Source organism: Harmonia axyridis, chromosome 5 (genome assembly GCF_914767665.1).
Source record: "Harmonia axyridis chromosome 5, icHarAxyr1.1, whole genome shotgun sequence".
In the NCBI taxonomy this organism is placed as follows: Eukaryota; Metazoa; Arthropoda; class Insecta; order Coleoptera; family Coccinellidae; genus Harmonia; species Harmonia axyridis.
The window spans coordinates 27,276,310-27,289,225 of NC_059505.1; the positions used below are offsets into that span (position 1 = coordinate 27,276,310).

At 38.5% G+C, this 12,916-nt stretch overlaps 1 protein-coding gene across 8 annotated transcripts in view; it reads left to right on the forward strand.

The window, feature by feature from the left end:
* LOC123681141 (polypyrimidine tract-binding protein 1) overlaps positions 1 to 12,916 on the forward strand; it is a 592,501-nt gene that overhangs the window by 500,597 nt on the left and 78,988 nt on the right. For all 8 annotated transcript variants that reach the window (XM_045619365.1, XM_045619369.1, XM_045619367.1 and 5 more), the window contains one exon: positions 3,694 to 3,789. In XM_045619365.1, the coding sequence (XP_045475321.1) occupies positions 3,694 to 3,789 (96 nt within the window). The remainder of the gene's footprint in view (positions 1 to 3,693; positions 3,790 to 12,916) is intronic.

Consider the following 12,916-nt stretch of genomic DNA (forward strand, 5'->3'; position numbering starts at 1 on the left):
TCGATAATCATTGTTTGAATGCATTAATATTGTCATTGAAAAATATGACATTCAACTCTTAATTCTTAATTGCTGTACATTTTCCTTGAAAAATTCGACTAATTCGTTACCTTCCAGAATGATACATGTACTTCAAGACTTCCCCAACTTTTCAGTACCCTTTCTGTAGAAAGATTCGTCTTAGTTTTCGAAATAGGCTTCAACTACGGCAATTGATTCCAATAGAGCTATATTTAACATTAGCATACCACCTTTCAACCATTGTTGTCGATTGAGCAGAGTGTGAATAACGTTCATCGAGCCATTACATTCCTTGGAAAGATTTTTTTCTTTAAAAAAATTGTATATAAAACTCGTTTTCCAATTTTCAAACAACAACAAATGTAGCGTCATTTAATCTTCAATACTCATTTTTGAAGATTGTTACTAACTAGTAAAAAAGTGATACGGTTCAGGAGTTGTCATCTGTCAGGACCGGTACTTATTCATGTCTAATATTCTGCTCTTGTTGCGGTGGCGAAATCGATTTCAGAAATATGCAAATCATGTGTAATCCACAGAAATTTGATTTCATTGGACTGCCATAATAACATCCGAACAAATTCGGATGCACTGTCTAAATTCAAGAATTTCATGTGATACTGTGATTTTTTCACTTTCTTTCGAGTGCAGAAAGAAATTGTGAACCAATTGTAATTCTACCCCGTTTTATCGTCGGCAGCCAACATAATAGCTGTCAAACTAACCATAAGATGTCTAAAATACAGGTGTATTCACTGATTAGATTAGATAATTCTGGCGACTCGGTTTGGCATGGGTTCCCTTTCTCTTTTCATTTCATTTGTTCTGTCAAAAGTAGATCGACTTTGGTTTAACCTCAAAATTGACATTGACACAAAAACGACGTCCGCGCCATAAGAAACGATGCGGAAATCAAGTGAAAAGGGACCAATACCATTAAAATCCCAGATGGCTGGTCCTTTCGAAAGTCGCCACTTTTATCCCAAGAATAAGTGAGCCCACCAGTGTTGTAGGCATCTTAGTTAACCATCAGAGTGCTATACTTTTCAGGGTTACATTAATTGTTCCATAACCTTTAAAAAAAATATATAACCTGATGTCTACTAGGTTTTTTGAATTGTTAGAATATCGAGGAACGTAGAACCTACCTCTGCTATGGTTTCCATATTTTTAGTTCAATATCTTCAATTGGCTCAAACACGGATTTCCCTAATGTTTGACAAATCCATCAAATCGGAGACCACAAAAATTCGAAGATTATAAGCATAGAAATAAACCACTTCGTTATCTATGGTTTTCAGGAAGCAATATTCCACAATTTCTGAGAAGTTGTCAAAAGCGATTCCTTTGGGTAATTCAATAGGAAAACCGCAGGTAATCCTCCCAAAGTGCACAAACTATCTATATTTCTATCTGGCGGAACATCTGATGTCCTTTCGCATCTTCAAAGCCCAAAACTACATTCACCACCGCGCCATTCCACTCCCAAAGATATATCTCGGATCAGAGCACTCTCCGAGCGTTCTCTTGTTGGATTTCAGGCTATTCCTCGGACGATTCCGGAATGATTCCATCCAAATCGCTCTGTCGTCTTGTATTTCCTGTTTCTGAAACACAGGGGACCAGGAATTATACGAGACCAGTCCCCGGTCCGATTACCCAGAGGCTTTTCCGTCCGGTCTTCACGGGGAAAAATACGAAACATTCAAAATTCAATTTGCTAAACCCGACCATTCGACTCGGCCAAGGGCTTACTTTTTCATTGTTGTTTAAATATGGAAAAACACGGTCCGTACAAATATTCCGTGAAAAGGTTCCGCACGAAATTCCGTGGACACTTTGTTGAACTTATATATCACGTTTGCTGTGACAAAAGCCGTTTGCAGAATATGAATGTGCAGTTTTGTATTTTCTGGATTGAATGAGCTCACTCTCGAATTGGACTCGAAAATGGGTTTTCTTGTGTTTGTTGACCTTATTATGTTTTGAAGTCTATGTTGAATTTATATACGGGGTTTCTTTCTATATTACGGAAATGAAGGAGAAAACACACTATATATACAGGCTGATTCAAACAACAGAATGCTAGTGTCATGAATTTTTCAGTTTTTTTTTCAAAGCTTATTCAGTTTTTGATATATTGAAACCAAATTTGAAATAGATTGCGTTTCAGGGTTTACATCATCCACTATGCCGAGTTATTTTTCTCTGCATAAACTTTTTTGTAGTACGCCGCTGCTGGATTCTAACATATGAAATGAATTCTACATTTTATTCATACATTTTTTGTCTCTTGTAATTTTAACTTATCTCCGATCGTTTTCGAGAAAAAAGTTTAATCATTTCTTGTAGTTCGCTACATTTCATTAAAATTGTTAAATAATAGTATATTCTAAAACAAGTTGCAGAATAATTTTTCTCTAATTCTGTGGTTATTCCGTTCATTCTTCCACATCTTGTAGAACAAAATCGTGCGAGAATATATCAGAAACGCACAGTTTTCATGGTTATATTTTATTATTCTATGTTGGCACTCCGAACATTCCGCCACGGCTTTATCTGTCAATTCATCAATTTGCCTTAAAGAAATCAGTTCTGCCAACCAACATTTTTCAATGCAAAAAGCACTAAATTTTATTTATGGAAATATTTCATTAATTTCAATGAAAATGCAATGAATTAGAGAAAATAATGTATAATACTCGTACAGAAGGCTCATTCTACCACTCGTTCATTCCAAAACTCGCCACTTCGTGGCTCGTTTTTGAATTTTGAACTCGTGGAAGAATATCAATGCCTTCTGCACTTGTATTATAAATAACTAGTCTGTAATCCAGAACTTTCGTCTCGTGTTACCTTTTTCTAAAAAACAGGGGACGAGGAATTATACAGAATCAGTCCCTAGTCCGATTACCCAGAGGCTTTCCATCCGGTTTTCACGGGAAAAATACGCAACATTCAAAATTCAATCTGCTAAACCCGAGCATTCAACTCGGCCAGAGGCTTTCTTTTTCATTGTTGGATAAATATGAGAAAACACGGTTCGTACAAATATTTCGTGAAAAGGTTCCGCACGAAATTCAGTGGACACTTCGCTGAATATATATCACGTACGTAGTGACAAAAGCCGTTTGCAGAATATGAATGTGCAGTGTTGTATTTTCTGGATTGATTAAGCTCACTTCCGGATTGTACCCGAAAATGGTTTTCCTCGTGTTTGTTGAACTCATTATGTTTGGAAGTCAACTTTTAATATCCACATAAGTACCAAAACAGAAGCGAATTTTTATTATTAAACATATTTATCTATCATTGATGACAATCTATTGTCATAATAATTAATATGCATTGAATGTATTCTATGCTCTTGGTCATAATATAAAACTCCACCCCCAATTCTATGCTTAAATCATTCAATATAGAAACAACAGACCTACTTACACCTTCTATGGTAAAAACGCTGATATCCATGGTAACCGAAATATAAGCCAAACTAGTATAATGTAACTGTCACCGATGCTCGGTTTTTCAACTTATCCCTCCACATCGCCATTTTTTTGCGATCTTTTCTATCGTTTAGATGATATGGTCCAAAGAAATTCAATAAAAGTATATTTGACATTTATATCAATATCATTCTCAATCATACTAAGTTCATTTTATTCTTTACAGAGAGGAAGTGACGAACTTCTGTCACAAACAACTGTGTCAGTTATGGCTCCATCTGCGCCACATGCTGATAACAACAACCAAGAGAATGCTAAAAAGGTGAGTTGTATTCTTTTCAATTCGAATAATAATAATACGACAATAAGAATCATAGAATCTCTAAGGATTTTCAATAAAATCTCCGATCTGTATGTCTGTGCAGTTCAGAAAATTTCATAAGCATATAAATTAAGTGATATCGACTTGAAACCATTCAGAGGTATTAAAAGTTTGAAATATGCAATTTTTTTATTGGGCTGGTGATATCGGAAAAATACCATTGTTGCTAAACGCTATAGGATAAGTCATATGATTACAATTCAACAAAATTATTCAAACATTTCTGTCATCCAAATACTCTTTCCTATAATATGCCTTACGAATCATTAGCGATTTTATATTTTCTTAAAACTCAATCTATTCATTACTTTCTCAGAATCAGGCATTGATAAAATGAAGATGTTTCGAATGTCCTTGATCTGTGAACAGGCAAAGACAGAATTTCGGTACTTTATGTAGAGTAACAATGAAAATTATATAACAAGGCGGATTTGTTATCTCTTACATATAATAAGCTTTCATACATAAATATGGAAGACACAGTCAAAATACTATTGGCAACAAATAAGGGTTTACAATGTTCGCGATGACCAACTCGGACAATCATTCTAATGAGACGTTTCTGAGATATGGATACTAGACTGAAATCCACAGAATTTCCCCATATTATGATGTTATAGACAATATGGGTATAACACAAGCTGCAATAAGTGTTTATAACGAATTTAAGGGGGGGGGGGCGAATCCCTTATCTGTCGGATAGCATAGAAGGACGAGCTTAGTTCCTTACATATATTATGTATATAATCAGTTCATCTCTAAAGATAAAAATTTAATTTAATTTATTGGAACTTAACTCATCATCCACGCAATGAATTTGAATTGATTCACTCATAGCTTTCTTAATCTTGAACATCATGATCAATTCGGACCTAGGAATGTTAACAAGGAGAATATTAGCTTTACACCACTCAACAATACTATCAACAATACTAACACTACTAAGACTCTCAGCGTCGTATAAGTTCAGCAAGATAAGATTAGGTTGAGTTGAACAGAAGATGTACTTAGGTGCATCACTGGACTCCGCCTATTCTCACATTTTCGAGGTTATTTTTTTTCTTCGTAAAATTATTTGTATTGATCTTGTATTGTGGGAATAAAGTCAATTATTATTATTATTATTATATTATTTTAAGATAAGTAAACTAGAGTATTCTAAGCGCAATAATGACTATCATTACCTCCGAGTGTTATTCCCTCGCCGCTTAGAAGTTTTGGATATCCCATGGAGAAAACTACTATAAATAACGCTTATTAGTTTCTGAAGATGGCAGAATCGTTGTCGAAACGGCGTTAAACTCAAATCAGAGTTCCGTCAACAGATTTGTAAGGTCAATTTTCTAGTAATGAATGCATAGAGAACTCAAAATATATCCCATTATAAGAGTTCCAACAAAATTTTTATTACGATGTTTGTCGCATCCGGATCATTCCACAGAGTAATTAACTTAGATTGGTGGAGTAAACGCAATTTTTACATGTTTCCAACATGGTTAGATTACTTGTCGGATTGTGATATATTTTCAAACCACAATTTTAATATATCGTTATGAATGTCTATTATACTGAATGAAATATATTTATTCAAGTGATTCCCGATTAAATATGCAAATTTGAATATTTGGAATCCGATATTTTTCCTAATTGTCGAATTTATAATAAGCAGAATATTTATTATTTTTGTATCTAACTGCTGAAAGCCAAGGTTTGGCAACTTTTGCTCTCCTAGTGTCATCGGTTGTTTCACGTCGTTTTCAATATATTTTGAGTTAGTATGAAACGTTGATTCGCTATGTGACATAAGAAGTGCGTTCTTTGTGGAGAAATTCTCGAATTGAGTGAAATATCGCATCACTGATATGTTTTCATTTCGGCGCGCTTCCTGCCAAATTTGATAGTTCATGTCGAGGACAAAATTTGCTTACTGCAAATGACATTGCCCCCTCTATCTATGTCTATTACTCTGAGGATCATTCGATACCGCGCTGCCATCTTTGGCTAAAATCATAGAATATGTAACTTCAGAAATTAAATCCCCCATCCTATTTCTAATTTCTAGGGACTGCACTAGTTGAACCTTCATGAATTTCAATTAACACGACTTGGTGTAATTGGGTTAATCGGAAACAGGAAGAGCACGTCCCGGATCGGGAGAAAAGCGTTCATTAAGCCCGGAAAAAGCCCAACACGATACGTAAGGCCCGGCGTCGCGACTTGTCCGGTAGCGAGAGAAGGGGGAGGAGGAGGAGAAGGATAACGGAAGGACGGGACGCCGGAAAAGCAACAATATCTGATTTCTTGGGTTCGCTAAGAGGCGGTATCGAATGGCAGCGAGGAGACGAGCGCCCAATTTTCGAATTTCAATTTCGACAGATCACGTTACGCGATCGGGACCTCTCCAAGGGCGAGGACGTCGATTTGTCGTTTTCTTCTGCTTATCCTCAAGGCTGCAAGACTTTCAAGAACGATATACATTAATTTGACTTAACAAAAATCCGGGAAACACGTTGAATGACAGTTGGAGACAAAAAAATACAAGCTTCTTGACAAACTTTGACAGATTATATTCAGGACGTTTCTTCAAAAGCAAATTCGAGGCTTTATTGTAAAACACTGGTTATACATTTATGATTCAAAGTATTGTCCATCGCTGGCCACTACTTTGTGTCCCATCTTTCGGGCAGCGTACGAATCCCGCGTTGAAAAAACTGGTCATCTTTTGAAGCGATGCACGAATCGATCCAATTTTTTACTTCTTCATAAGACCAGAAGTGCTGGTCAGCCAGGCCGTGTGCCATTGATTGAAACAAGTCGGAGAGAGCAACGTCTGGTGAATACGGCGGGTGGGGTAGGACTTCCCATTTCAACGTTCCCAAGTATGTCTTGACCACTTTCTTAACATGGGGTCGAACATTGTCATGCTGTAAAATCACTTTATCATGTCTCCCGTTGTATTGCGGCCGTTTGTCTTTTAATGGTCGGCTCAAAAGCAATTATTGCGGTCGATAACGGTCAACTGTGATTGTTTCAGTCGGTTTTAACAACTCATAATACACCACGCCGAGCTGGTCCCACCAAATACTGAGCATGACCTTGCAACCGTTAATATTTGGTTTGGCCGTCAACGTGGAAGCATGGCCGAGATATCTCCATGATTTTCTGCGCTTGGGGTTATCGTAATGAACCCATTTTTCTCTTCTCTTTTCTTTTCTCCTGTCACAATGCGATGCAGAAAACTCTTCCGTATTTGCCTTGCAAATAGAAGTTCTCAAGGAAACAAACGCCGTTCAACATCTCTCGGCTTCAACTCGTACGGTACCCAATTTCCTGAATCATTCCCATGACTACAGGCGTTTTGAAATGGCTTGTTGGATTACTCCCAATGATCCTGCCAATTCTTGTTGCGTTTGACACGAGTCTTGAACAAATAAGCCTCCAATTCTTCATCTTCGAAAACCGTATCGAGATTTAAATTATACAGTACTGAATTAATTGCAAATTTGTAATCATAATGGTTTTATTCAAGTGAAACTCATATTCATTAGAAATTCATAATTGCAATTTGCAAATTATATATTCTTTTCAAAATTTTTATGAATATTGTTCCATTCTGTTAACCATGAGCAATCTTCTTGGTTATTTACCGAACCATGTAACATAGGAGAGTGCTTTTGAAGAATTCAATTTCTCAAATAGGAGCTTCATGGAATCTTTTGCGGAAAATCTACATACATTAAGCTATTAATTATCTGTTTGATAATTTTCATTTTTCTCACAACAATTAAATTAATGAGTATAAATGAATATTTAAGAGAGGTGTCGTTCAGTTTCACTATGTTTGGAAAATAGAAATTTACTTAGAAAGTAGAAATATTTGTTGAAATCGCCACATATCGAATATATCGATGTGGGTACTACTACCTATTTTTATTCCTATTCATGATGTTTTTTCCTCCTCAATCACAATTCAATGGTCATTTGAAAGATCGTTATTTCGACGAGGCTATTCATAACACAATAACGAGTCATATTAATTGTGGAAATTTAACCAGGTATCTAATTAAAAATTTCGAAACATTCAATTGAATATCAACCACATTTCTTCCGCCTCAATGATCCCATCAAGGACATTCAGAGCATTCAATAACTCACTAGGAATAAAAGAAACCATTCTCTAAAAGACGTTTGGAATATGTTCATGAAACCGGAGCCACTTTGAAGCTCCATTTGAAGGCGACTTTCTAATGAAACGGTCTTTTCTAAGGGGAGCCTTTTCGCATGGATTATGAAACTGGCCCTTAATAGTCTCCCCCGAAATTGAAACCACGCGTTTCCACCGCCCAATGAAACGCGCCAGGGAGGCGTCCCATTGTCCGAGAAAGCGCGGATCGAGACACCAGCGTCTCACAACGCGGGGGTCCAAAGAAAATCTCGCCGGTCGTCTTTGTCCCGTCCCGCGACGATTCCTGTCCTGTTCCTACGTCGCGGCCCGTCTTTTATCGCGCGATCTCGTCGTAAGAATCGCGCGCCACGGGCCGTCTTGATTAAATTCCGGGATGGGCGTCTCGGATGGAGCCGCCCGTCGCGCTGGTTCCGCACCTGTGCGATCTTGATATTAATTTGTTTTTCGGGTTAGCAAGGGCGGGAGAGTTTAATTTCGGCTCGGGGTCCGTTTCAGACAGGGAAAAATTTCGCTATTATTACGGACCCGAGTATTGAATCGGGTCGTTCTCGGCCGTGCCGACGCCCTAGGTGTCTATTTTTCTGCGATGATGAAGTTTTGATAACTGCTATCTTCTGGGGCGGACCTGATTAGTATTCGGGGTGAGGTTGGATTTCGCCCGGTGTTGATGTAAACAGGTTCTTTGGTCTCTACAGGGTGTCTGGTAATTGGTAATAGATAGAGAAAGAGGATATCTGTGTGAATGTTAAAGTCACCTCAAGAATATGCTTCCAGGTATTGACGAAAAGGACCATGCACCGCATCGAAGCAAAATTGGCTCGAATTTTTGATATGTTGTAGAACTCGTGATGCTGATCAAATGTCTTCATTGCATTACCGCTTTAAATTCAACCATTTAGATTAAACAGGGTGATTCAAAATTCAGTAAGAATCAAATTTTTCAGATCGAAGTAAGCCTTTTCTTCATAAACATGTGACCTCAAACGCTTCGCTACCGAACTAGAGAAGGTTAAAGTTCCAATTTTCTTTAAGTTTTTCCTTCATCGCTCTTTCAGTTTTGGAGATATTAGGTGTACAACTTTGCTTCCGCTATTTTGCAATATATGGCTGTAGCTCAGGTATTTGTAATCATAACGCCATCGAAATATTAGTCGATTTGTGTCTGCATCATAAAGTTATTCTCAATTAAACATGTCAGCTTTCGTGCCAAATTCTTGTAATTTGGAGGAGGTTTTAATTTTCTGCTTAAATATAAAGAAATGACATCGAATGTTCTCAAATACCTATTTTGAGGCCGCTGTTAGTGAAAGAACGTGCCGAATGTAGTTTCAACGCTTCAATAACGATGATTTTAACGTCGAAGACAAGCATGGCGGTGGAAGAGAGAAGGTTTTCGAAGATGCATAATTGGAGGCATTACTTGATCAAGAGTAGTATCGAACGCAAAAAGAATTGGCAGGATCATTGGGAGTAATGCAATAAGCCATTTCAAAATGTCTGAAAGTCAAGGGAATGATTCAGAAACTAAGAAATTGGGTGTCTTACGTACGAGTTGAAGCCGAGAGATGTTGAACGGCGTTTGTCTGCTTGTGAACCGCTGCTTGCAAGGCAAAGAAGGAAGCGATTTCTGTAAGGCATTGTGACTTAAGAAGAAAAATGGGTTCATTACGGTAATCCCAAGCGCAGAAAATCATGGGGATATCTCGGCCATGCTTCCACGTCGACGGCCAAACCGAATATTCACTGTTGCAAGGTCATGCTCAGTATTTGGTAGGACCAACTCGACGTAGTATATTATGAGTTGTTAAAATCAACTGAAACAAACACAGGCGATCGTTATCGAACGCAATTAATGCGTTTGAGTCGACCATTAAAGGACAAACGGCCGCAATACAACGGGAGATATGAAAAGTGAGTTTACAGCATGACAATGTTCGACCCCATGTTGAGAAAGTGGTCAAGACATACTTGGGAACGTTGAAATGGGAAATCCTACTCCACCCGCCGTATTCTCCAGACTTTGCTTCCTTGGACTATAACGTGTTTCGATCAATGGTATACGGCCTGGCTGACCAGCACTCCTGGTCTTATGAAGAAGTGAAAAATTGGATCGATTCGTGGATCGCTTCAAAAGATGACCAGTTTTTCAAAGCGGGATTCGTACGCTGCCCGATAGATGGGAGAAAGTAGTGGTCAGCGAAGGAGAATACTTTGAATCATAGATGTATAACCAGTTTTTTTGAAATAAAGCCTCGAATTTCTGAAAAAACGGCGGAAACAAAGTTGTACGTCTATGTAGTTCAAAAATACTCGAATATATATACAATAAATTTCGAAAAAAACGGTGGAAGCAAATTTGTACACCTATATAGTTAAATGAAAGGGGCGAGAATACGAAATTACCTAATAATTCGAAAAAGACGGACATCCTGACGGAATGATAGATCTGCTCGGGGAACGAGATCTAAAAAAAAGAACTTCGGAAAACAATAACACCAGACGTACCGAGGTAACTAAAGTCATTACCGGTTTTCGTGCCCGATCCAATTTTGCTAGTTGGCAAAACTGTTAATCCCAATTCCCTTAACCTGCTCGCCGTCGCCAAGGCACGATAACTTTCCGCGTTTAGACACGCGATGAGATGAACGAGATACCGGCTCGAGCCCCGCGGTGAGAGCGCCCCCTCCGTCACGTTACGCCCCCTACGATATTGCACATTTTTCGGGCCACCGGGAAAATTAATATCCGAGATCTTTATTTACGGCGCGGTCCCGAGGAAGTCGACATTTGTTCCCAAAGTAAAGTAATTACCTCTTATTCATTTCGCCCTATATATTATATGGGCATAGACCGCAGGTAAAATGCTATACCGCTGCTTTTGTTTATCATGCACCCTTTGTTCGTTTTTCGGATAAACCGGGCCCCCGAATAATGGAACCAGCCCTTCGGGCGGTGTATCCCGTTTCACGGTTGATGTGATTAAAATTAATTGAGACAAACCGAAAAACCGAAGCAACAAAGGACGCTTTTGCCGCGGTTATTTGTTCAATTTCCCGTTTTGCCCCTGTATTCAAATCGAATTTGAATTTGTGGTTTTTTACGTAGGTACGAACAGACGTACAAAATTTCCCTCTATTTCTATTCATAGCTAATGCCGCCGGCTGCGTATTCTACAAAAAGTTTATTATTTCCCTCAACTCACTCAATGGAGAAACATAATTAATGAATTTCCTGTGATGTTTGAAATCGAGGTTATTAGTTCTGACTTCTTATCCTGAAGACTTCAAATGAGAAATAATGAGTCAGTTCCTGGAATATTGAAAAAAATTAATATTTCTTTCACTCGACCTCGGCATGTGTCAATTGCATCCCTAGTTTCAATAAATTCCGCCGATAAGTTTGGTTCTGATGATGGTTTCATTATTTCCATGAATACGCCCTGTAGCTTTCTTAGGAGAACAGAAATAATTTTTTTGCAGTCAATCTATACTCACCTAGTCGTATTCTACTAGGGGTTCATCAAGCCAATTAGCTTGATAATCTAACTATAATAACTACTCGACTTGAAAATAAAGCTCGTGAAAAAATTGCATACTTGAACTCGACTTGAATTGATTTAAGATAATTATAGCTTGACTTGATATCAATCTACTTGATATTTAGATTCGATTAGATTTAATTAAGGAGTTTTCGTCTCACTAAGACCTAATGGTCTATTGTGCCCCCCATCAGTGCTATTCTCTCCATAACGTGATCTACACCTCGACTTCCGGTTCCAGAGTTCTGATGAACTCCAATATCTGAGATGGCTTCAAGGAGGCTAATTCCTCACTCCTATAAGTTTCGTGTCCAAGGCAGGTTTTTCGTTGGCTAGCGATGGCGAGGCATTCCGTCACCAGGTGATCCGGAGTTTCTTCCTCCTCCCCACAGAATCTGCACTCGTCGTTTTCTGTTATACTTATTCTCATGAGGTATTTCCTAAAGTTCTGGAGACCCATTCTCCTTAGGTGTTTTCTGTGCCCTGTGAGGAATCCAGTTAGGAGGTGTAGCATATTCTCACTAAGATCCAGATACTTCTTGGATCTTGTAGGGTCAAAGTTTCGGAGAAAGTTTTTGGAGTGATCCAAACCAAGAAGATTCCGCCAGAGTTTTTCTCTTTCGGTTACCTCCTTTTCCTGAAACTCTTTCTTGTGGGTACATTTGTCTACACCACAGAAAGGTTCCGGGCCGATGGAAGGAGTTTGTGCCCTTTTCTGGCAAGTGTGTTGGCCTCTTCATTCCCTCTAATTCCCAAGTGGCCGGGAATCCAGATTAAAAGTACCCTATTATTCTTACCTATTTCATTAAGTTTTCTTCGGCACTCCCATACCATCTTAGATTCGATGGTATGTGAGATCAGTGCTTTAATTGCAGCCTGACTATCGGAATGTATCGCTATGTCACATTTCCGATAGTTTCTCTTTGAATTTGTTTTCCATGACTACCATATCAAATTGATACTTATACGATTATAAAAAATATCCTCTTTTTATGTACTCTGAAAATCACGAACAATTTGTGATGATTTCAATAACTGCCGAAGAACCTGTATAGGATCAACCTGCTTATCTAAAACTATGGACTTTCGGATAAACCTCATTTCCACCAACTTCCTGAGCGCATCTCATGTCAACAGATCACCCACCCAGCGCATTACATCGATATCGATACCACCTCCAAAACGACGTCTCGTAAAATCCCCAACGATTACAAGCGCCGTTTAATTCGCGTCTAATTGTCACAATAAATCCCTTCGGTCCGTATACGCCTCTGTTATTCCCGCGTCTAAACCGACGGAGCGGATGACGCCTCCGAACAACACGCCTTGAAGGCTCCCGAGGA